At 37.6% G+C, this 22308-nt stretch overlaps 1 protein-coding gene and 1 long non-coding RNA gene across 5 annotated transcripts; one reads left to right on the top strand and one right to left on the bottom strand.

Moving 5' to 3' along the window:
• Window positions 1-416: 416 nt before the first annotated feature.
• Window positions 417-16315, bottom strand: SERBP1 (SERPINE1 mRNA binding protein 1). 4 transcript variants are annotated; one of them, XM_081490720.1, is made up of 8 exons: window positions 15901-16315; window positions 12074-12224; window positions 11393-11533; window positions 11191-11280; window positions 10495-10614; window positions 7753-7930; window positions 2431-2604; window positions 417-822 (listed from the first exon to the last, which is right to left on the bottom strand). In XM_081490720.1, exons 1-8 carry the CDS (start codon window positions 16211-16213, stop codon window positions 766-768), a joined length of 1224 nt encoding a protein of 407 aa, XP_081346846.1. In that variant the 5' UTR covers window positions 16214-16315; the 3' UTR covers window positions 417-765. The 4 variants fall into 4 exon arrangements, with proteins under 4 accessions (XP_081346846.1, XP_081346847.1, XP_081346848.1 ...); XM_081490721.1 differs by having other exon boundaries at window positions 10495-10569; XM_081490722.1 differs by having other exon boundaries at window positions 11191-11262.
• A 177-nt stretch (window positions 16316-16492) lies between these two features.
• Window positions 16493-21569, top strand: LOC145506351 (uncharacterized). The gene is made up of 2 exons (XR_014053791.1): window positions 16493-16961; window positions 18233-21569. It is a non-coding gene; the product is annotated as an uncharacterized LOC145506351 (long non-coding RNA).
• The last annotated feature ends 739 nt before the right edge of the window (window positions 21570-22308 follow it).

Genomic DNA, 22308 nt, shown 5'->3' with positions numbered 1-22308 from the left:
TGATTTTTAAAATGGGCAAGTGACATTTTAAAAGTAAATATAACTGAAATTGAATCAATTATAATTTGAACCTAATGAACCATGCAGGAGCAAGGGTTAATAAACCAATGTGCTTTGAATTTGTTCAAGTATTGATATTTCTGTATATAAAGATTTAGCATATATAACAGCTATCATGAGAAGTGAAAAAGACCTTATCCCCAGAAATGAAAATATTAAAACTAAGTTAAAATACATAAAGTAGTTAGTATTCCACACAGCATAAAATTTGACAAAGTTTACATGTCCCAGTTGACCATGTGTGAAAATGCAAAGCAGGTATTAAAATTGATATTATTATGTCCAATATTTAAAACCAGTTTGTAATAGGGGGAACATCTAAATCCTTAATTAAAAAACACAAATGAAGTGAAAGCTTTAAACTGGTACACACTGTTCACACCTATATTTCAAGTTTGGAAATGCATATTTGCAAGCAGCAATACAAAAGTATTCATGAAGAATGCATAATCTCTGAAAATTATGAAAACATCCCTGCTACCAATACATTTCTAAATACAAAACTGACTACCATATTGTTACTTCTGTGTAGCAGGAGAAGTTCATTTTCAAAACAGATAAAATTCAGTCTTTAGGTGTGAATGGTATGAATGACAGTCTTTTTTTTTGTTTTTTTTAAATTTCTTAGTCGTTTGGGATCCTTAAGCATGCAAGCCTCAAAGAGGAGGGTCCACAAAGGAACCAGGGCTGTCTTATGGCATCCAGTTAAGCCAGAGCTGGGAATGCCTCTGGGTCATCCACATCAGGAGCAGAAGCACTTGACTGAAAAAGAAACAAGCAAAATTAATGATTCTCCAATCTTATTAATATATTTCCAGTGGCTACATTTAGACAGATTCTTAAAAAAACAAAGTTTTATTACAGTAAGTAAAATATGCCAAAGCTTTTACTTTCAAAAGTTAAAATTATGGATCAGACTAGGACTTGGGGGGGATAAACTGGGAGACTGAGATCAACATATACACACTACTATATATAAAATAGGTAACTAATAATGACCGACTGTATTGTAACAACCTATATATAAAAAGAATCTAAAAACAAGTGAATATATGTGTATATATATAACAGATCCACTCTGCAGAAACGAATACAACATTGTAAACTCCAGTAAAATTAAAAAAACAAACAGGGCTACAAATATTTGCAATGAACCCTGCCCTGAATTTTCTATCAAGATCTGAGAAAACTCCTGGTAACACCATGGGTTATTTGTTTTTCTAACAAATCACACTAGTAGATTCACACAAGGTATGTATGTGGATTCACTGTTGTTCAATATTCTTTTATTTTTCCCACTTGCTAATCATAAGAATAGCAATGAAAGCAGGCTAAGAAACCAATTATAATTATTTAAGCAGCATATTTCGGAGAAGGCAATGGCACCCTACTCCAGTACTCTTGCCTGGAAAATCTCATGGATGGAAGGGCCTGGTAGGCTGCAGTCCATGGGGTCGCTAAGAGTCGGACACGACTAAACGACTTCACTTTCACTTTTCACTTTCATGCATTGGAGAAGGAAATGGCAACCCACTCCAGTGTTCTTGCGTGGAGAATCCCAGGGACGGCGGAGCCTGCTGGGCTGCCATCAATGGGGTCGCACAGAGTCGGACACGACTGAGGTGACTTAGTAGCAAGCAGCATATTTATAATTGATAGGAAGGAACTCAATGGCTATTTATAGTCAAAATACAAATTACAAAACAAAAAAGTATTGAAAAGATCCATATACACAATGCTGCTAAGTCGCTTCAGTCGTGTCCGACTCTGTGTGACCCCATAGACGGCAGCCCACCAGGCTCCGCCGTCCCTGGGATTCTCTAGGCAAGAACACTGGAGTGGGTTGCCATGCTGGCCTTTAAAAAGAACCCATGTTACAGAGGGAAAAAACAAAATATCACTACACTGTTACAGATGACCATAAAATCTAGGATATTAAGTTACTACTATAATTAAACATTGTCAGACTCAATCAAGCAGATGGGGTGCCAATTTATCAGATGTAGAGAATTCAGGACATTATGGTTGGTTCTGAAATAGACTGTAAGACACAATGAACTAACTCAAATTTACTTTGGTTCCTTGCACCTGAATTTCATCTTCTGTAGAATGGGAATTTTTTTTAAAAGCACAGTACCATGACAAGCACTAAATTAAATTAAGTGTTCAATAAAGGGTGATAAACTTAACCACTGGCAGCACTAAACAGTCATTTAAGTGCTTTGAACAAAAATATAACCTAAAATGTAATTTCTTAAAGGCATGCCAACCTTTTTCTTCTACTTATATCCCCAAAAGGAGTTAGGTCAGTCATCCATCAAAAGAGGTCCCTCAAATTACTTACAACGGTAGAATATGTCTTAAAATTACCTTGTCAGTCCTGATGCCACGGTTTGGACGTCCACCACGTCCACGGCCACCTCGTCCTCCCCTGCCACCACGTCCTGGGCGGCCAAGGTCTCCAAAATTGATCTCCAGCTGAGATGTTATATCATTTGCTGGCTTCCGGAAATGGTGATCCATAACTGAGTCTTCAGCATGAGCCTAAAATTTCAAATGAAGGCCACTGGGTGATTTGATTAATAGGAAAGCAACGTTGTTTATTTCTAAATGAGCTTCCTACAACCTGTCCTTTGTGTGAAAAAATGTAGCAACAGGTAATTAGTAAGCTTTGGGATCAGCTACAGTAATCTAGCAGGAAGAATTTCTTTCACTTTTCTCCACTTCATATTCCCTTAACTTTAATTATAGGTGATACTAGCAAGTCTTGATTAGAGGTATTATCACAACTACTCAAGTGGCTGGGCCCCATCTCAAACCTACTGAAGTAAAATCTTTAGCAGTGAAGTATGAATGAAGTGTTAGTTGCTCACTCGTGTCTGACTCTTTGCAACGCTATGGACTGTAGCCTACCAAGCTCCTCCGTCCATGGGATTCTCCAGGCAAGAATACTTGAATGGGTAGCCATTTCCTTCTCCAGGGGATCGTTCTGATCCAGGGATAGAAGCTTGGTCTCCTGCACTTCAGGCAGATTCTTTACCCTCTGAGCCACCAGGGGTGAATAAGTACATTTAAAATATGCCCTTCGGATTAGGATTCCAATCTGAACCTCTGATGAAGACTTTCAGATAGATGGTATATATTTCTGTCATAAACATTACTGAATCTCTTCATTAAGTTTTAGTTGCATGATACAGTGTGCTAGGGGCTGGTGCACTGGGATGACCCAGAGGGATGGGATGGGGAGAGAGGTGGGAGGGGGGTTCTGGATGGGGAACACATGTACACCCATGGCAGATTCATGACAATGTATGGCAAAACCAATACAACATTGTAAAGTAAAAAAAGAAAAAAAGAGTTCTAGAGAGAACTTTTGCTCTATACCAACTATGACTTGAGGAAGAAATTGTGTATAGACTTCTCAAAATGCTTTTCTGTTTATACTTAAACATGTTCTTCCATATAAATTGGAGAACTACAGATTCAAGTGAAACATGTTACATAAACAACCTTCAAAAACTGTGCACAAATAAAACCATGCCTTAAATTTACCAAAGGAACCTTCTTTAAAATGAAGTCATCATATTTGTGAAATTCAGATCCCAAGCCACATGACAGACTGCAAAAATGCCAAGCAATCTCACATTGCTTAATGCCTGATTTTCTTTTGTACATTTGGGAGAATGGGTTTTAATCTTCTAGTTGGAAACTTCCTACACTAATTTAAAGTATGTTTTAATTTTTCTAAATACATGTATAATCCTCTTTTCTGAAGGGTATTTCATTCTAAATATACTGTAATATTACAACTGTTAATAATTACCTTTTCAAGTACAAATTGTTTATTTGGAACAGACTTTCATTCCTTTAATCATCTAATACCCAAACTAAATTACATCCCTTTTGTGTCTTTCTTTAAAAAGAAAGGTTTTTAAAAATATTTTCAAATTTTTTAAATTTAAAAAAATATTAATTTTAACATTTAAAAAATATTAAATTTAAAGGAGCCTAAAATACAAAATCACTAGCAAATAAGTCAATTACATATGTGAAGTGTCTGATTTTAAATGTTAGCTATTGCAAAACAACAATATCAATTTATTAGTTAAAACCATTTATAAATTTCTAGAGCAAGAAGCAAAAAAGCTTAAGGTTATATATTACTGAAAACAATCTTGAAGGTATTACTATAGTAAATAAGAGGAAGCATGGATATTCAGGTTACATCCCCACTCTTCAAGTAAACAACCAGGATCAATTTACAGGGCTTTTTTTCTATAGCACTGTGCAATAATTAAGGAAATAAGAGCTTGGTCTCAGCTGTCAATAATTCAGTTCTCCATTTCTCAAAAAAGTGTCTTCCTTTCCCTAACTACTTCATTTTTATTGTGAAGATGAAGGTAAGTATAATAAAAGAAAAAAGAGTACTCAAAACACTGTATACAACAAACTTAAAGACCAGTTATCAAGTTACAATGAGGTTGCATCCTGATAAACCCCAGATTATCTTTAAGTCCAAAATACATTTAATATACCTAACCTACTAAATACATCATAGCTTGGCCTAGCCTACCTTCAATGTGCTTAGGACATCTACATTAGCCTACAGCAGAGCAAAATCATCTAGAACAAATCCACAAAGCCTTTATTATAATGTGTTAAATATCTCACGTAGTTTATTAAATGTAGTATTCAAAGTGAAAAGCAAAAAAACCCACACAACTGTTTTTTAAGTGTATCAGTCCTTCTTTATCCTCAAGATCAGGAGCCTGACTGGGAACTGCAGTTCACTGCTGCTGCCCAGCATCACAGACAACTGAATACTGCATATTTAGCCTGGGAGATAAAAATTTGAAATATGGTTTCTACTATGTATGTGTGTTGCTTTCACACCATTGTAAAGTAAGAAAACCAAAAGTTCTACATCAGAGACACTCTGTATTCAAGTGATAAGGCCATATATGCCAATAAGGCCAGATTCCAAGGACAGCGTCACAAAAGCAGCCTAACTATGAGGGTCCAAGCATATGTAAGTGGTTGATAACAAAAATGTTTATTCATAACCAATTTCACATTTTATAATTATCAGAAAATTCTGATTATATATATATATATATATCACCCTGTGTAATAATTACTTCTGAAAAGCTCAATATAAAACACTTAAAGATGGGATACTTAACCAGATATCTATAAAATTCATTAAGAGTTTGAAGGGTATTATGGTAATGATAAAATCTAAGATTATACCAAAGTATTTCATGTCTGTGTCCTGTTCTGAAGAATAATTCTGCAGGGACCCCAGAAACTTATGAATAATTGTCTCAAACGTGCCAAAGTACTTTTTTTGCATTATCCTAGTGGAGGTGATGGAATTCCAGTTGAGCTATTTCAAATCCTCAAAGATGATGCTGTGAAAGTGCTGCACTCAATATGCCAGCAAATCTGGAAAACTCAGCAGTGGCCACAGGACTGGAAAAGGTCAGTTTTCATTCCAATCCCAAAAAAAGGCAATGCCAAAGAATGCTCAAACTACTGCAAAATTGCACTCATCTTACACACTAGTAAAGTAATGCTCAAAATTCTCCAAGCCAGGCTTCAGCAATACGTGAACTGTGAACTTCCAGATGTTCAAGCTGGTTTTAGAAAAGGCAGAGGAACCAGAGATCAAATAGCCAACATCCACTGGATCATTGAAAAAGCAAGAAGAGTTCCAGAAAAACACCTATTTCTGCTTTATTGACTATGCCAAAGCCTTTGTGTGGATCACAATAAACTGTGGAAAATTCTCAAAGAGATGGGAATACCAGACCATCTGACCTATCTCTTGAGAAACCTGTATGCAGGTCAGGAAGCAACAGTTAGAACTAGACATGGAACAACAGACTGGTTCCAAATAGGAAAAGGAGTACATCAAGGCTGTATATTGTCACCCTGCTTATTTAACTTATATGCAGAGTACATCACGAGAAACGCTGGGCTGGAAGAAGCACAAGCTGGAATCAAGATTGCCGGGAGAAATATCAATAACCTCAGATATGCAGATGACACCACCCTTATGGCAGAAAGCAAAGAATTAAAGAGCCTCTTGATGAAAGTGGAAGAGGAGAGTGAAAAAGTTGGCTTAAAGCTCAACATTCAGAAAACTAAGATTATGGCATCTGCTCCCATCACTTCATGGGAAATAGATGGGGAAAACAGTGCAAACAGTGTCAGACTTTATTTTGGGGGGCTCCAAAATCACTGCTGATGGTGATTGCAGCCATGAAATTAAAAGACGCTTACTCCTTGGAAGGAAGGTTATGACCAACCTAGACAGCATATTGAAAAGCAGACATTACTCTGCCAACAGAGGTTTGTCTAGTCAAGGCTATGGTTTTTCCAGTAGTCATGTATGGATGTGAGAGTTGGATGGTGAAGAAAGCTGAGTGCCGAAGAATTGATGCTTTTGAACTGTGGTGTTGGAGAAGACTCTTGAGAGTCCCTTGGGCTACAAGGAGATCCAACCAGTCCATCCTAAAGGAGATCAGTCCTGGATGTTTATTGGAAGGACTGATGTTGAAGCTGAAACTCCAATACTTTGGCCACCTCATGAGAAGAGTTGACTCATTGGAAAAGACCCTAATGCTGGGAAGGATTGGGGGCAGGAGAAGGGGATGACAGACAATGAGATGGCTGGACGGTATCACCGACTCGATGGACATGGGTTTGGGTAGACTCTGGGAGTTGGTGATGGACAGGAAGGTCTGGCGTGCTGCGATTCATGGGGTCGCAAAGAGTCGGACAAGACTCAGCGACTGAACTGAACTGAAGCAGTTTAATAATTAGTTCAAATAAATAATCTCCCCAAAGTGAACTTCTATGGTTCTTTAAATCAAGATTCTCTTTGGATTTTACAGATACACAAAACAACTTTATCAGGAAGAACTACAAGAAACCCAAAGCATTCTAATGAAGCAAAATGTTTTTTCTTTACTGACAGGAAATAACACACGACTGTCTCATTCATACTACCTTCATGATGCCTATGTTTAAAAAATCATCTCTAAAGTTTCTATTTTAGCGCAGAATATTTCCAAGCTTGTTTCACAATTATTTTGCTTAGAAAATTAAAATGTAGAAAGATTTTTACTGTATTTTTTACATTACAGGTTACCTTCATAACATTTCAGTTTAACTGTGACTAAAAGCTCATACTTACATAAACCCTAAAAAGATATAACAGTAGGATACTCCCCTAAGAATGTGTGCCCCAAGACTTAAATAAAAGCCACCAAATCGAAAGTCACAAGTCTTTCTCAAGTATTTTCATTAGTTTCCTTGTTTCCTAAGGAAAGGAAACTCATAAATTCTCTGGTCTTCACAAGCTATTACTCTTCAGTAAAGACTTACTAAAGATTCCTGGATATTATTTATACATGGCAAAGGCAGACAGTTTAAAGTTATACCACATAAAAAATGCCAACCTTTCAACCTAATACAAGTCTTAATGACTCCCAGTTAAGATTTTTAAAAAGATTACAACTTTAAAAGAATAATTTCTTAAGACTATATCATAATGCAGTTTATTTTCCTTTGGGGGCAATATATGTCTCAAATAATCCTATGTAAAACTTTATTTTAAAACAAAAATTGTATATGCAATTCAAGACAAGTCTGAACATTTTCAACCACCACAAAACTTCACTTTACCTCTTCACTTTTTGACTTATGAAGAACAAATCCCTTCTTCCACTGCCCATCAGCACCTTCATTTGGTTTTCGGATATTAAATTCTACTTTTGCCCGGTCCTTATTTTGAATAGCCTTCCACTCATCCAAAGTCATTTCTTTTGGACCCTCTTCCTTTACTTCTTCAACTTCATTCTCCCTGTGTGAAGATGTTTCAGTATTACACCTGGTAGGGGGCTCATAAAATCACAGAACTTATAAGTGTAAGTGAGGAAGTACCAACCTTAGCTGGTTGGTAATCATCTAGATTACCCAAGGACAGGAAAATCAGTTTTCTTTGTAACCCAATGGCTAACATGTGACTTGGTAGCGACCAGGAATTCACTGTTTGTTGAATCAGTGAAAATACGGATAACGAAGGAACATACAATTCATCTTCATAAACTCTTAAATGATCATCTATCAGTAACACAATCTTGAACTGGCTTTATTAAACCTAGAACACATTTTTTAAAACCACACTACTGTTTTTAAAACTTACAGTATGTGATTGAAATCTAATTTAGCTTCTGCTAAAACACATTTTTAATTTCCATAATACGTAATTTATAACACACATGAAGGTAATCATCTAGGCTGCCCATGACAACCAAGTTTTTACATTTAAGAATATAAGAGAACTGTTCCCCCATACTTTTTGTTAACATTAAAGCAAATCTTTAATTTCTACAAATCCAATCTTTATATATACTCCAACTTTCAAACCAGTGTGTACATGAACAGGAAACTAAAGTTTCACTAGTAATGGAACTTTCTATAAAATACTGGTTTTCAATACTTAATACAAAATTGCTTTATTTCTAATATAATTCTCAGACTATAACTATTATATATTATCCTGTTTCTTTTTTACAGAAACAAAGCATGCACCTAGGAATTCACTATTTAATCTCAATTTTCAATTGTTACCAAACAAGTTTGCTATTTTGGGAGCACCGCTTCTTTCCAAAGATAGCAGGTGATTTCAGTTAGCCTCAGAGCTCAAATAACTCACATACATGCTATTCTTTACTGTTTGAAAAATCTCATCTTAAACTCCCCAGACCAAGTTTATACTGAAATGATGCAATTTTAAGTATCAAGTCCAACCCTGTCAGTTTGCAGATCAGAAAACTAAAGATAGAAAAAGGTCCCAGTTACTCCTAACTTGTAACCTAGCCAAGAGCAGAACTCAGCATACATTTATCACATCATGAAACCATGACATCTACCTCCAAGGGTTGTTGTAAGAATCAAATGAAACAAAACTGAAACTCAAGAACTATACTTAAAGGAACCAATCAAATTCAGCCAAAACTGTTTTTCTTAAATTTACACTTGCATATGTAAGCTAATGTCATCATCATGGTCTTTAGGCTCAACACCCCGAACTCCAATTTCAGATTTCAGTCCTGGGAACTGAGCTAAAATTTGCTTCCAATACCCTATCAATACCAATATATCTCTTACATAACTGTTTGTATGTATAAACAGTTACAATCTTGGCAGATTACTCTTAAGGTTATTTAAATATGTTTAAACATTTAAACAAATTAAATATTTACTCATTTAAATAAATGAAGGTTCTTCATTAAGGGAACAATATTTGTGTTGAGCTTTGTAACTAAGTGTTGTATAAGGTTCATTTAACTTACATATTCCATTGTTTACCACACAAAATATTCATAGTTTCATATAAAATAAAACAAAGTTCAACACATCACTCAACACCATGTATTTTTATCTTACAGTAATAATAGTAATAACTAAAATAACTAACAGTATAACTAAAAATAATATATTTTTAGTAATAACTAAAAATAATAGTAATTTTCTCTAATAATAAATCAATTATTATTCCTTATTTAAGCAAATCCACTAAATATGACTTTCTAATCATTAAAAGTACTTCACTCTAAGAACAATTCTGGAGAAAAAGAGTTTAGAAAAGCATCCCCTCCCTAAATGAATGATTATGCCTTGACTAAGAATTACTGACCTAAATAATCTGCAATGCAAGACTTTAAACTACATACTGAAAGAAATGACTAACATATAACTTCTGCTTGTATTGATGGAAGACAGAGGAAGGCATAAAACTATTTCTACCAGCATAACTTGAATCTTTAAAACTCTCTAACCCTTGAACAAACAATTTCAAAACTGTCTCGTACCTCAAAACTCAGAAAATAAGAAACCTAGTGAAATGATAACATATTCTGGCCCTTGCTCTCCTCACACATTTTAAAACAAGCCAATAATGCTGTATTCCACATTCTATGTCAACAGAAAAAACCCTCAAAGAGATGGAGGAACTAATTTTAATAGTCACATTTTCTCATTTTCAACTGTCTTAGTATAAAATGTATACAGCTACTGAGCCCAAAGTACTTTGAACTATGAGCTGCAAATAATTCTCAGGTTATTCTCAGGTTAGCCCTGTGCTCAGGGCTAACAGGATTTACTAAGATACATATCTTCCTTATCTTTTTAAGACACCAATGGTAATTCCAAACAGAAATAACCATTTCTATTTGTCAAACCATTACAGCCCAACATATACATGTGTAAACTACTCCTCTACTATTTGAAGGAATGGAGTATAATAAAGTATCTCCTGTTAAAAAGCAAATATTTAACAACATTAAGCCTATAGATTGTTTTTTTGGTAAATCCCAAACATTGCAATACTCAAGCATTACCACCACACACAAAATCACTTACTTATTTTCAGTGTCCGCAACTGGATGTTCTTCACCTTCAGGTGTTTCCTCAGTCACATTTGATTGTTCCAAGTCACTGCAATTATAAGATATTTGTTTCTGAATGTATTTGGGGGACTCTCTAAGGAAAGAAAGAAAAAAAAAGGCATCTAGGTCCATGTACATGTAGTTTTTAAAAGAGTCTTTATACAGAAGTATTTTAAAATTCTCACATTCCCAGTTTTTTCCTACTGAATTTACTCCCCTGTAGAAAATAATTTAAAAATATATACTAATCCAAGTTATAGCTCAAGCACATTATTCAAAAAGTAGAATGGCAGCAGTTCTAATACAAAGCCCCGCCAAGCTTTTCAAGTTTTTATAATCACCAAAGGGTCAATAGCTAGAATACGAACTATAATATAAGTAACATACAATAGCAGAATACTCAAATAACTTCAATATAAGGTTTCAATAAAAGTGATATACCTATATGAAAAGTATCACTTTTGAAACATAGGAAAATTGGTCATTCGACACATTATAACCCAAATGTATCTAAAAAAAATGACCCATCATCTTGTAAGGAAGTAGCTGAGATGACAGCATCCATTCTTGTCCCAAGGACAAGTAAATGTTTAACAGAAGTAAGGGCAAACCTCAAAAGTAAACTATACAATTTTATTAAAATCATTTATTAAAAAACAGAAATACCAACGTTAACTCATCTTTGACAGTTCCCCAGTTGTGAGATCCGCTCCCTCCACGTTTGTCCTCATGCTTCAGGCCACTGTAATGTGAAAAAGAACTAACAAAACTGAGTTAACATAATACTCTTTAGTTCTAGAAATTCAAATTTTGTTTTATTAAAGAAGTAGATTCAAATATTAAAGTATAATAAAAACCAATATAAGACTTACGATCTATCACTCCCACTATGCCTATCAAATTCACGTTTGCCACGAGAATCAAAGCCATCTCCTCGGCCCATTCCACGTCCACGACCTCCTCGACCTCTTCCAAGGCCACCACGGCCTCGGATAGGCCGGTCAATAATCGGTCTACAACAAATGAAAAATATTACATACTTCTAAGGTTTCTGGAAAAAAAATGAGGGAAAGTAAAAGACTCAAAAATACAGGAACATATTTATTGGCTCATATCCCAACTGTTAAATATGTTTTAGAAAATTCAAAATAGTCTATTTCTAAACAGTTTTAAAGGGAATCAGAACTAGGAAATTCCCCAAAGTAAGAAGCTTACTTTGACATTCTTTTTTACTACTAATGCATACACTCTTCCACTGTTACTCATTTCACATTATAATCTAATAAAACTGCTATTCACTCATATACTTAAAAATTAAAATAAACACATCTAACCTAGCATAATTGAAGTGTTTCACTACAAGAAATCTAAATCTGAATACCAAAAACTGTTACCAAAATGTCATTAATAACACACACACTCACATGGTCTGCTGAAAAAACTGATACAATTAACCAACCACACTGCTTCCTGGCAATTATGCTCAATTTATATGTGTTAAGATGTATGTCTATAGACTGACAATACATGAAGAGATTAAGAAACAATCTTGCCTATCAACAGAAAATTCTCCTCCTTCACCCTTTTCTTCAAGTGGCTTTTCAAATCTTCTTTCACGAGGTGGTCGCCTTTCTGGTCTCCTATCAATTATCTTCCCTTCACCCTGAAGTTGTTGATCAGGTCTTCTTCCAACGCGTCTTATTCCTAAAACGGTTAGAAAAAAAAAAAACCCACATAAGCAAATCATTTCTGCAACACAAAACATTTACACCTAGACTGTTAGAAAAAAAAAATGCTACTCTTTAAGTCCACTACTAGCACTTTCTGTTGAAAAAGGCTAACACTGGGCACCTCTGAAGTTTAACAAAGTACTTCAGAAAAATTTCTATTTAAATAAACTTGTTTCAAAATTCCATTTAGTTTGCCAAACCATTTCCCCCCCTAAAGCACTCTCTGTAACTGACCTGGAAGTCCTTTAGTTATTTCTCTCACTTTTCAAGATGCCCACCTCTTAATTTAAAATTCTAAATTCAAAGAAATTTTAAGCAAATGATATAGTAAAAACAATTAATGACAGTAGCCATTTACAAATAGTCAAGCAAACCAACACAACACCAGATAAGGACCCTTAAAAAAAAACAACACACCAACACTGAAGGCATTATTTTATTTTACATAATCTGAAGAGGAAAAAAAAGAGTAAAAAGACTGATGATTTTATTAATTACAAAACTGAAGGGAAAGCAAATGGCATTTAAGATTATATCCAATGAATAATAAGGTCTTACTGTATAATATGGGAAACTATATTCAATATCTTGTGACAAACCATAATGGAATATATTAAAAAAGATTATATATACACACATGTATAACTGAATCACTTCAGTGTACAGCAGAAAGTAACATATTTTGTAAATGAACTATACTTCAATAAAAAATTTTAAAAAAGATTACATCTCTATAGTTGAAAGTAGCTACTTAACCCTCTTCCTACTGCAGTTTATATATATATGTGTATACATGCAAACATATACATACATACCACCCCTAATTTTAAAACACACTGTTATGCAACCAGAAGCTATTATTACAGAGAAATTTTTTTTGGTTTGCCCTTACAATTATGTTTTCAAGAAATCTTTAAAAACCACAGACACAAATTAAGCAAGAAGAAACAAACTTGTGACACTAAATGATGGCTGAAGCATTTACTGATTTCCCTCCTTACCCTTTTTCTGTTTGTGTCTAAGGCCAAAAGGCCCCATGGTGACCTTAAGGATAAGTAGACTGATGGTTAAATTTAGACTGTAAAATTTTAGGTATGTTCTAATTCCCAAACCACAATTTCTGCCAGTTACCTGAGGAATTGATTTCACAACAAGAAAGTAAGTTGGTTCACCCTGGTTCTTTCTAAGAAAGTGTACCACCACCAAGATGCTCCCAACTGTTCAGTTGCTTGCAGTCGAATGGTAAATGTCAAACTCTTAAATGAAATTTTAAGGCCCATTCCACATAAACTCTCAGGACAGACCACAAATGTTAGACCTTACACCAAGGCATTCAAAAAAAATTTCCTCAGAGGTAGTGTATGGGGTGGAGCCAGGGAACCAGTTCTTACAATATCCAAGCCTCACACACCCAAATGAACAATGGTTTGCTTCCCTACTCCAATATTCAGTATCAGGCTTACAGAATCTAAAACACTTACAAATAAATCCATGCAGCAATTGACATTTAAAAATGTGTCTCTAGATTTTTCACTATATTCCATGCTTTCAACATTAAAAAACAAATGAGAATAGACCTTGGTGATGTTCAGTGGTGTCGATTCTCAAGTTCCTCAAGTGGGCAAAAGACAAACTACAAAATTCATAGAATATAAACAGTAAATATCTACCTAAAGCATATCTAGGATTGTGCCAGGACCTCTATTCAAAGGCACAGAACACATGATCAGGTTAACAATCCTTCCTACTACAAGAGTCCAGGACTTTGTTTACAGGTCTGTACTTCCCCAATGCCCAGAAATGACTGCTACATAGTAGGCTCTCAAAATGAATTTTTTTCATTCAACATTTTTATAACCTGTGTTTTATGCAATTTAAGGTGAAGTGTGCTCTGAAATGCTGACCTAAGGAAAATGTTGATAGCTAATAATGGAAATTTTCCCAAGGAAAGACTACTGAATGATAAATGCAGTCCTGCTTATAAATTAATCAAATAACTAACTTTATAATTTAAAATACTAGGTTCCAGGTAAAAGTTTATTTCATAAACGGACTTTATGATCAAACTGAGGGGTTTAAAGCACACCTCACGTTTTGAACATTCAAAACGAGTGAACAAACTTCAGATTCCATTTTTTCACGTACCTTCTTTGAATTAGTGTGATAAAGGAGGTAAACTTGAGCAGTTTAAATGCCTACACTAGTCAGTGTTACTTAACATAGAAATTAAATGATTTATTACATTGTGCTACAGCCTGTAGAGCCTGCTATAAAGCCTAGCTGAGTATTTAGCCTCAAAGATGCATACTTTCTAATACTCCAACTTGTGCTTCCCTCTCCAACCTGTAATTTTAATATAATTGTTTTATTTACCACCTAGGTTCTTCATCCCAAGCCTCACAAAGTTCTCTCTATATTTCATAAAAATTCTAAACCAAAACTTAACACAATTGTTTTTATTTTTAAATTAGTTGAAGGCTATCAAACTCAACTAAAGCTAAGAACTCCTTTCTGAAGCACGTGGCAAAATTTCAACTTTCAACACACAGAGACAATCTTTACGATTCAGAGCTTAGGTCCTACACCTACTTACTACGGATCTTTAAGATTTTTCCTTACTCCTCACTACTATGCTTTTTCACCCACCACCAAAGAGAAACCAGGAATGAGGGAGAGTGCAAACACCAAGTTCACGGCAATCCCGCGAAGTTTACAATGACCTGAAAGCAGCTACTACCCGCCAATGAAATCCCGACCATGCTTCACGCACATGGGGAGAAAAAGACATAGACTCAAAAGCACTCTGCGGTGGCTACCGCTGTGACAGCCACGAGGCTCAGGCCAGGGGCACACCACACGAAACGCTGCGTGGGGGGCGGGGGGTTCGACCGGGTAGATAAAAGAGATCTTGACTCGAGAACGAGTTTCAGGATTTCCTGCCAACACGTTTTCATTCAGAAGTCCCGCTTCTGCTCAATCCCGAGTGGCCAAATTCCTCTCCCAACAGCTTGCTCACTCCAGCAAGTTATTAAGTTTGTAATAGTTAAGGGGGCGATGGGGGGGACAATAAAGCACGTGTGCACCTACAAGGGCAGCTTATTCCACAATATCCGAGAGGTTCGAACATGCGGGTGGGGGGTGTGTACGTAGGCAGAAAACTCTACCCTCTTTCTCAGGCGTACCCCGCACCATCCTGGGACAAGATGGCAAGACAGAAGCCTAAAGGAGACAACCTCACCTCAGGGCAGCAGACTGAGGGGGGAGCTCCGAGCAGGAAGAAGCCGCGGAGCCCCCGCTACCCGCTTCACTACAAGTGCTCCGAGCAGTGGCTCCCTTCACCGAGCCTCGGTCCATGCGCTCGCCCGCCAAGGAATCCGGCGGGAAGGCAACAGCCTCCCAGGATCCCGACCACGCTTCTCGGCTCAGACCTGAGGCGGGAAGGGGTGGTTCCAGTATCCTTGCAGGTGGCGGTTTGAACTTGGGCTTACACGCTCCCAACACCTTCGCAGGACCTGGCTTTTGTCGCGTTGAGGGAAACGCAGGGATATCGGCGGCCAAGGGCTGCGAGCCCTCGGAGCCCCAGAGGCGAGTGTTAGCCCCAAGTCCCCTCGCTCCTTCCTTCCATCCTGGGTGTCTACCACTGCTTTTACCTTCTTTCTTAAGCGCCACGGGCGGCTGCGTCTCCTCCTTCTTGTCAACCACGCCGACGCTGGGGGGCAGCGGATTCTTGCGATCTTTCTGGGACTCTTTACGCAGCTGTTTGCCCGCCGCATTGGAGTTGGTCTGAGCTGCGGCCTGAGCTGCGCTCTTGGCCCCAGGGCCCCCAACGCCGCCCCCGCCGGCTTCTTTTTTCTTGTTCTCTGCTGCCTTCAACACCTCGAAGGGGTCCGATTCGTCGTCAAATAACTGGTCGAATCGGTTGGTGACCACGCAGCCGAAGCCTTCCTGTAAGTGCCCAGGCATGATGGTGGCTCGGCGGCGCGTTCCTCCACGGATTGCAGCGGGCCGCGCCGAGCCAAGAGCGCCTGCTTCAGCTCTTCCCACAAGATGGCCGGGCCGAGAGAGGGGGGCTGCCTTCTCTTCCGGCGCTAGGCACACATCCGGGAGCGGCCAGCGCCGCACGGTACCACGGGGTCTGTAGTCCCGAGTCGCTTTTCCTGAGGCGGCTCCCGGCACCAGAACTACAATTCCCAGAATACACGGCTCAACAACTCTTCGCGCGCGCCTCAGAGGCGGCACCTCACCGAGGGAGTGGGGCGTGCAAGCTGAGGGAGAGCGCGGTGGGGCGGAGTCCTGCCACCTGCTAACGCCGCCCTTAAACGCTTTGGGTCTCCTGCTGCGCTGAAAACAGGAAAACGTGACGGCGTGTTTTGCTCGCGAAAGTTCTCGGTCTTCGGTTTTACTCCCCGCCTCTGGCCCAGTACTAACTTTCCCCACCTCTCCGGGGAGGATCAAGGTGACTCTCAGTCTTACAAGTGGAGACTCACCAACTTCCAGGGCCGGCGGATTGCTGAGGTGCCGCACTGGCCTCGCGAAAGTGGAACCCGCTCTCTTCCAAATCCCTAGCTGCTCGGTTGCTGGAGTTCCCTTCCTGCAGCCCTAATAATGAATCGAAGCGTCTCTGTTTAATGTTAGGCGGAATACTCTTCCTCTCGCGGGGACTTGAACTGGAGCAGCAGAATTAATCCAAAAGACAAGTTGAACTAGCAAAGTGAGTGTTGCGGGCTTTTCTTGTATGAGAAGTGCTGTCTTGCGACCGGTGCTTTAATTGTTAACTCCTGGCAGTGCAGCTCTAGCCAGACACTGGGAAAGCCTCCAAAAGGCATTGTTTGTAGAAACACTTTTTAGAGTCTAGACTGACATTAGTGCCCGGCAAGTCAAGGATTGGGTGTTAGTAAAAGGTACTCAAGAAATAACATTAAAATGTTATCTGAAGAGCATCTGAATGTGTGATGTGCTAGGAGATGCAGTGACCAGAGAGAAAGATGTCATAGAATTGTCTTTAATTCGCATTGGTATTAGCTGAGAATATTAAAGTCCGTTAAAAGTGTGTCATGCATTTTCAAGCATATTTGGTAACATGGTGAGGGTAAATGTATTATCATAATTTTTAAACCTTTTTCTATTAACGCAGAATATAGAAAATGCATCTCTATGTTCCAGGTACTATGAATAACCTTAATGTCAACAACAACTTGTTAGGTAAATAATTTTCCCTTTTCACAGGTGAAACCATTTCCTAGTTGAAATGACTTATCAAGTTCACGTCTGTAAAAGTTTAAGTGCCAGGAGTTAACTCCAGTCTTCTAACTCCACTGTAAGACACTTGACATCAGTTTTTTAATCCAGACTCGGCCTTCTGATAGAAATCAATCAATATAAATTAATTTCCAATATTTAATAAGACTTAAATGTTGTTGTATGTCAGGCAGGGTATGTAACATGGCTGAATGTAATCTTATCGATTTCTGAGCAAAATTGAAATCAAATCCTTAACAGGGAGGGCTTCCCGCATAGCTCAGTTGGTAAAGAATCCTCCTGCAATGCAAGAGACCCTGGTTCTATTCCTGGGTCGGAAAGATCTGTTGGAGAAGGGATAGGCTACCCACTCCAGTATTCGGCCTGGAGAATTCCACTTACTGTATAGTCCATGGGGTCACAAGAGTCGGACATGACTGAGGGACTTTCACTTCACTTCCTTAACAGGGAAAATAAAAGTCATATTACAGGCATGTGGCAGCAAGCCTAGTGGTTTTCTAAATACAGCCCCTATTCCTCAAAGTCAGATATTTCTCTGTGGCCTCAGCCCCTGCCACACACACTCCCCCGTCTCACACACAGACCCTACCTCCTTCCATAAGCTCTGGCTCTTACGACTTTTACCAAGACAAAGGACAAGGAGTTTTTGATCATACTCTTCATGCCCCTTTGAAAATAGCTCGGAAGATCACCATGCTTTAACAAACTCTTTCTCTTTCGCAGGGACTGTTAATATCTGCATCTTTGAGACATCTACTACAGCTCCTCTTCTTACCACTTTCTGACCTCTGCCACAGCAATATCAAGAACTAAAACTTGATGTTTTATTATGTACTTGGTGCACTTTATTTATGTAATCTCATTTAATCCTTACACCAACTTTGTGGGAAAGGTATTATTGCTTTTTTAAGATGAGAAAAATGAAGCACAAAGAGACTAAGTAACTTACCCACTCCTACCACAGTCTGGAAGGGCTTCCCTAGTGGCTCAGTGGTAACGAATCTACCTGCCAGTGCAGGAGACTGCAGATTCGATCCTTGGGTCAGGAAGATCCCCTGGAGAAGGGAATGGCAACCCACTCCAGTATTCTTGCCTGGGAAATCCCATGGACAGAGGAGCCTTGCTTGCTACCATGGGTTCGCCGAAGAGTCAGGACAGGACTTAGCAACTAAACACCACCACCACCACCACAGTCTGGAGAGTGGGGCAGGCCTGTCCTTAGTCATTTTTATCCTAGGTACAGGTTTCTGGTTTCTTCAAACAGATCTTTATGACCAGCAAGCATTCTTATAACAAGAATACTTAAAAATAAGCTATATGTAGTGAAATTGTATGGCTATGAATTTTCTTAGCACTTTTCAACTTCCTTCTCTTCCGTTTGTCTCTCCTGGAATTTTGGTTACTCCAGGGAAGTTTTAAAGCCCATTTTTAAAGTATACAAGTAAAGATCAAAATTCCAATTCTTTTACATCTCACAATTGATTTTGTTTTATATGTAGTTATTTTTGCGAATGTTTCCTTCTGAGAAGTTGGTTTCTTTATGAATATTTAAAAGTTCTTACTACTCTTAATAGGAAAAATATTGGCCAAATAAACCTCAAGAGAGAAGGAAAAGGAGATTTCTTGGCAGTCTTGTTACTCAAGTGAAAGGCGGGAGTTGTAAACTGACAAGTTATAAGATATCACTGATTAGAAATGTAGCCTAAAATATCAGCTCTCTGTAGCAATGCTTGAATCACATATTGTTCTCTGAAAAATACTTGTGCAACTTCGCAACATTATCTATAGCAAGCTCTCTAGAGTTCTCTAGCAATAAATGCTGGAAACTAGCCAAGTGTCTTGATTGAATATATGATATAGTTGCTTAATGTTAATGACACTGATAAAGGGAATAGTATACCTCCTTCCAGCCCTCACTTGTTTTTAGAATGCCAGTACTCAGTTATCAACCACATTACAACTTTTTACCCATTTCTAAATGATCTCAACCCACTGTTACTAACTGTTGCTATATTCTAATAATAATTACTAACAAGGACTACAGTTTGAGCACTTTACACTGTGCTGAATACCTTACATGAGTCATTTCCTTAAATTCTCAGAACAACACTATGGAGTAAATATTACTACTCCCCTCTTATACTTGAGAAAACTATGGTTAAGTGCCTCTCCCAAATTCACATTGCCTAGAAGAGTCCAAACAGTCTGATCCCACAGCCTGAGCACTGACCTGTTATACTTGTGAGTAACATGATAGAGGAATCAAAGTCTTTCATCCTTACATGGCTACCACTTATAGCAAAAGAAAACTATTATCTAGTACTTTGGGGACACTGAATATAGGTATCATATAAATGTTAAGAAAATCTGATTTTTAGTATACTCTGAGTATACAATGCATTTTTAAAACAAAAGCAAAAAAGGTGGTTATTATGAAGAAAATGTCAAATCCTCTATGTCTGAGGATGGAATGATAAATATAATATGGCAAGTCGTGGCTATTGCTAAACTTAGGCTATCAAAGCTAAAACTAGAACTGTTACACTCTATATTTTGCCACCTCAAACTTTATTTGAAGATTGATACTCTTGATTTTAAACTTCCCTTCCTTTTTTTCCCTACATTGTTCTCTTAAAAAAACACACACCTTTGTTGAGAAATAATTGCATACCATATAATTCACCTATCTAAAGAGTGCTATTCAAAGTTTTTTTTTTTTACTATTTTCACAGAGTGGTGCAGCTATTACCATTATCTAATTTTAGAACATTTTTAAGAAACTCATACTCATTAACTGTCACTCCTTGTTCTCTCAGCCCCTAGCCCTGGGCAACCACTAGTCTGTTTTCTGTCTCATCAGTTCAGTTCAGTCACTCAGTTGTGTCCAGCTCTTTGCAAACCCATGGACTGCAGCATGCCAGGTTTCCCTGTCCGTCACCAACTCCCGGAGGTTGCTCAAACTTAGGTCCATTGAGTTGATGATGCCATCCAACCATCTCATCCTCTGTTGTCCCCTTCTCCTCCTGCCTTCAATCTTTCCCAGCATCAGGGTCTTTTCCAGTGAGTCAATTCTTTGCATCAGGTGGCCAAAGTGTTGGAGCTGCAGCTTCAGCATCAGACCTTTCAATGAATATTCAGGACTGATTTCCTTTAGGATTGACTGGTTTAATCTCCTTGCATTCCAAGGGACTCTCAAGAGTCTTCTCCAACACCACAGTTCAAAAGCATCAATTCTTCGGAGCTTGGCTTTCCTTATGGTCCAACTCACATCTATACATGACTAGTGGAAAAACCATAGCTTTGACTATATGTAGATTTGCCTATTCTAGACATTTCATATGCATGGAAGTATGTGATCTTTTGTGATTGGGTTCATTCCCTTAGCACAACATTTTTCTAAGTTCATCCATGTTGTCGCATGTATCAGTACTTCATTCCTTTTTATGAATGAATAATATTCTATTGTATTTTATTTCTATATTAACCAGTTGATAGACATTTGTGTTATTTCTGCTTTTTAGCTTTTATGAATAATTCTGTGAATATTTACAGGACTTGTGTGGACATACGCTTTCACTTCTCTGGGATATACGTCTAGGAATGGAATTGCTCCGTCATGTAGTAACTCTTTATGTTTAGCATTTTGAGGAGCCAGACCGTTTTCCACAGTGGGTGCACCATTTTACAATCCCAGTAACAATTATGAGAGTTCCAAATTCTCCACATCTGGTATTTGTCTTTTGATTATAAGCCATCCTAATGGGTGTGAAGTGGTATCTCACCGTAGTTTTGATTTGTATTTCTCCAATAGCTAATGATGTTGAGCATCCTTAACGTGCCTATTGGCCATTTGTATATCTGCTTTGGAGAATGTCTATTTAGATCCTTGCTATTTTCTGGCTAGTTATATTTATTTTTTAATTTTAGAGTTGTAAGAATTCTTCTATATTCTAGATAAAGGGCCTTATCAGTTATATAATTTTAATATTTTGTCCCAATTCTGTGGGCTGACTCTCCACTTTCTTGGTGGTATCCTTTGTAGCATAAAAGCTTTTTAATCTAATGTGGTCTTTTGTGATGAAGTCCAGTTTATCTGTTTTTCTTTTGTCACTTGTGCTTTTGTTGTCACATCTAAAAAGCCCTTGCCTAACCCAGAATCCCAGATTTACTCCTGTGTTTTATTCTAAGTTTTATAGATTTTTAAAGTAGTATTGGATCTTACATTTAGTAGTATAATCCACTTAAAATTAATTTTTATTTGATGTATTCCCCTTCCGTTTAATTTAAATTAATTTTGAATATGTCAAACCAAAAGAAAAACTTTAGAAGAAAAAAAAAAGATTGTTATTTTTCATTTTACTCTTTTGAAAACATTTGATTTTGGACATTACAATAAGTAGCAAGTTTTTAGTTTAAAAACATTCAGTTAAGTTCCAAGTGCATGTATGTAAACCTCTTTGGAAACTGAAAATATATTTCACCCTTATTACTATTTATTCGTTCTGAAAATAAACATTTAAATCAACAACTATTTACTGAACATCTGCCTGTGTGTCAAGCACTGTTCTGAGCCATGAGGATTCTGTGATGAACAAAACAGGCAAGGCCTTGGTCTTCATGGAGTTTACACGCTGATAGAAAGAAGCAATGAATAAACAAGTAAATAAATACGTCACTGACATCATTTTCAGAGAGTAATATGTACTTTGAGAGGACAGTGTGAGGGAGGGACAACTTTTTTATATTATGTGGTCAGAAAGCCTTCTGAGCTAAGGCCTGAACAATGAGAATAAACCAGC

Source organism: Giraffa tippelskirchi, chromosome 5 (assembly GCF_054371585.1).
Source record: "Giraffa tippelskirchi isolate mGirTip1 chromosome 5, T2T-mGirTip1v1.2.pri, whole genome shotgun sequence".
In the NCBI taxonomy this organism is placed as follows: domain Eukaryota; kingdom Metazoa; phylum Chordata; class Mammalia; order Artiodactyla; family Giraffidae; genus Giraffa; species Giraffa tippelskirchi.
The sequence above is the reverse complement of the archived record's forward strand: the minus strand, read 5'-3'. Positions and strand labels throughout refer to the sequence as shown.

Bases quoted from the DNA above. Each gene is read 5' to 3' on its own strand.
- SERBP1 (XM_081490720.1), bottom strand. From the start codon at position 16,213: ATGCCTGGGCACTTACAGGAAGGCTTCGGCTGCGTGGTCACCAACCGA. The intron at 12,225-15,900 runs GTAAAAGCAGTG...TAACCGTTTTAG, and splicing joins CGTGGCGCTTAAGAAAGAAG to GAATAAGACGCGTTGGAAGA. The intron at 11,534-12,073 runs GCAAGATTGTTT...CATTTGTTGTAG, and splicing joins GGAGAATTTTCTGTTGATAG to ACCGATTATTGACCGGCCTA.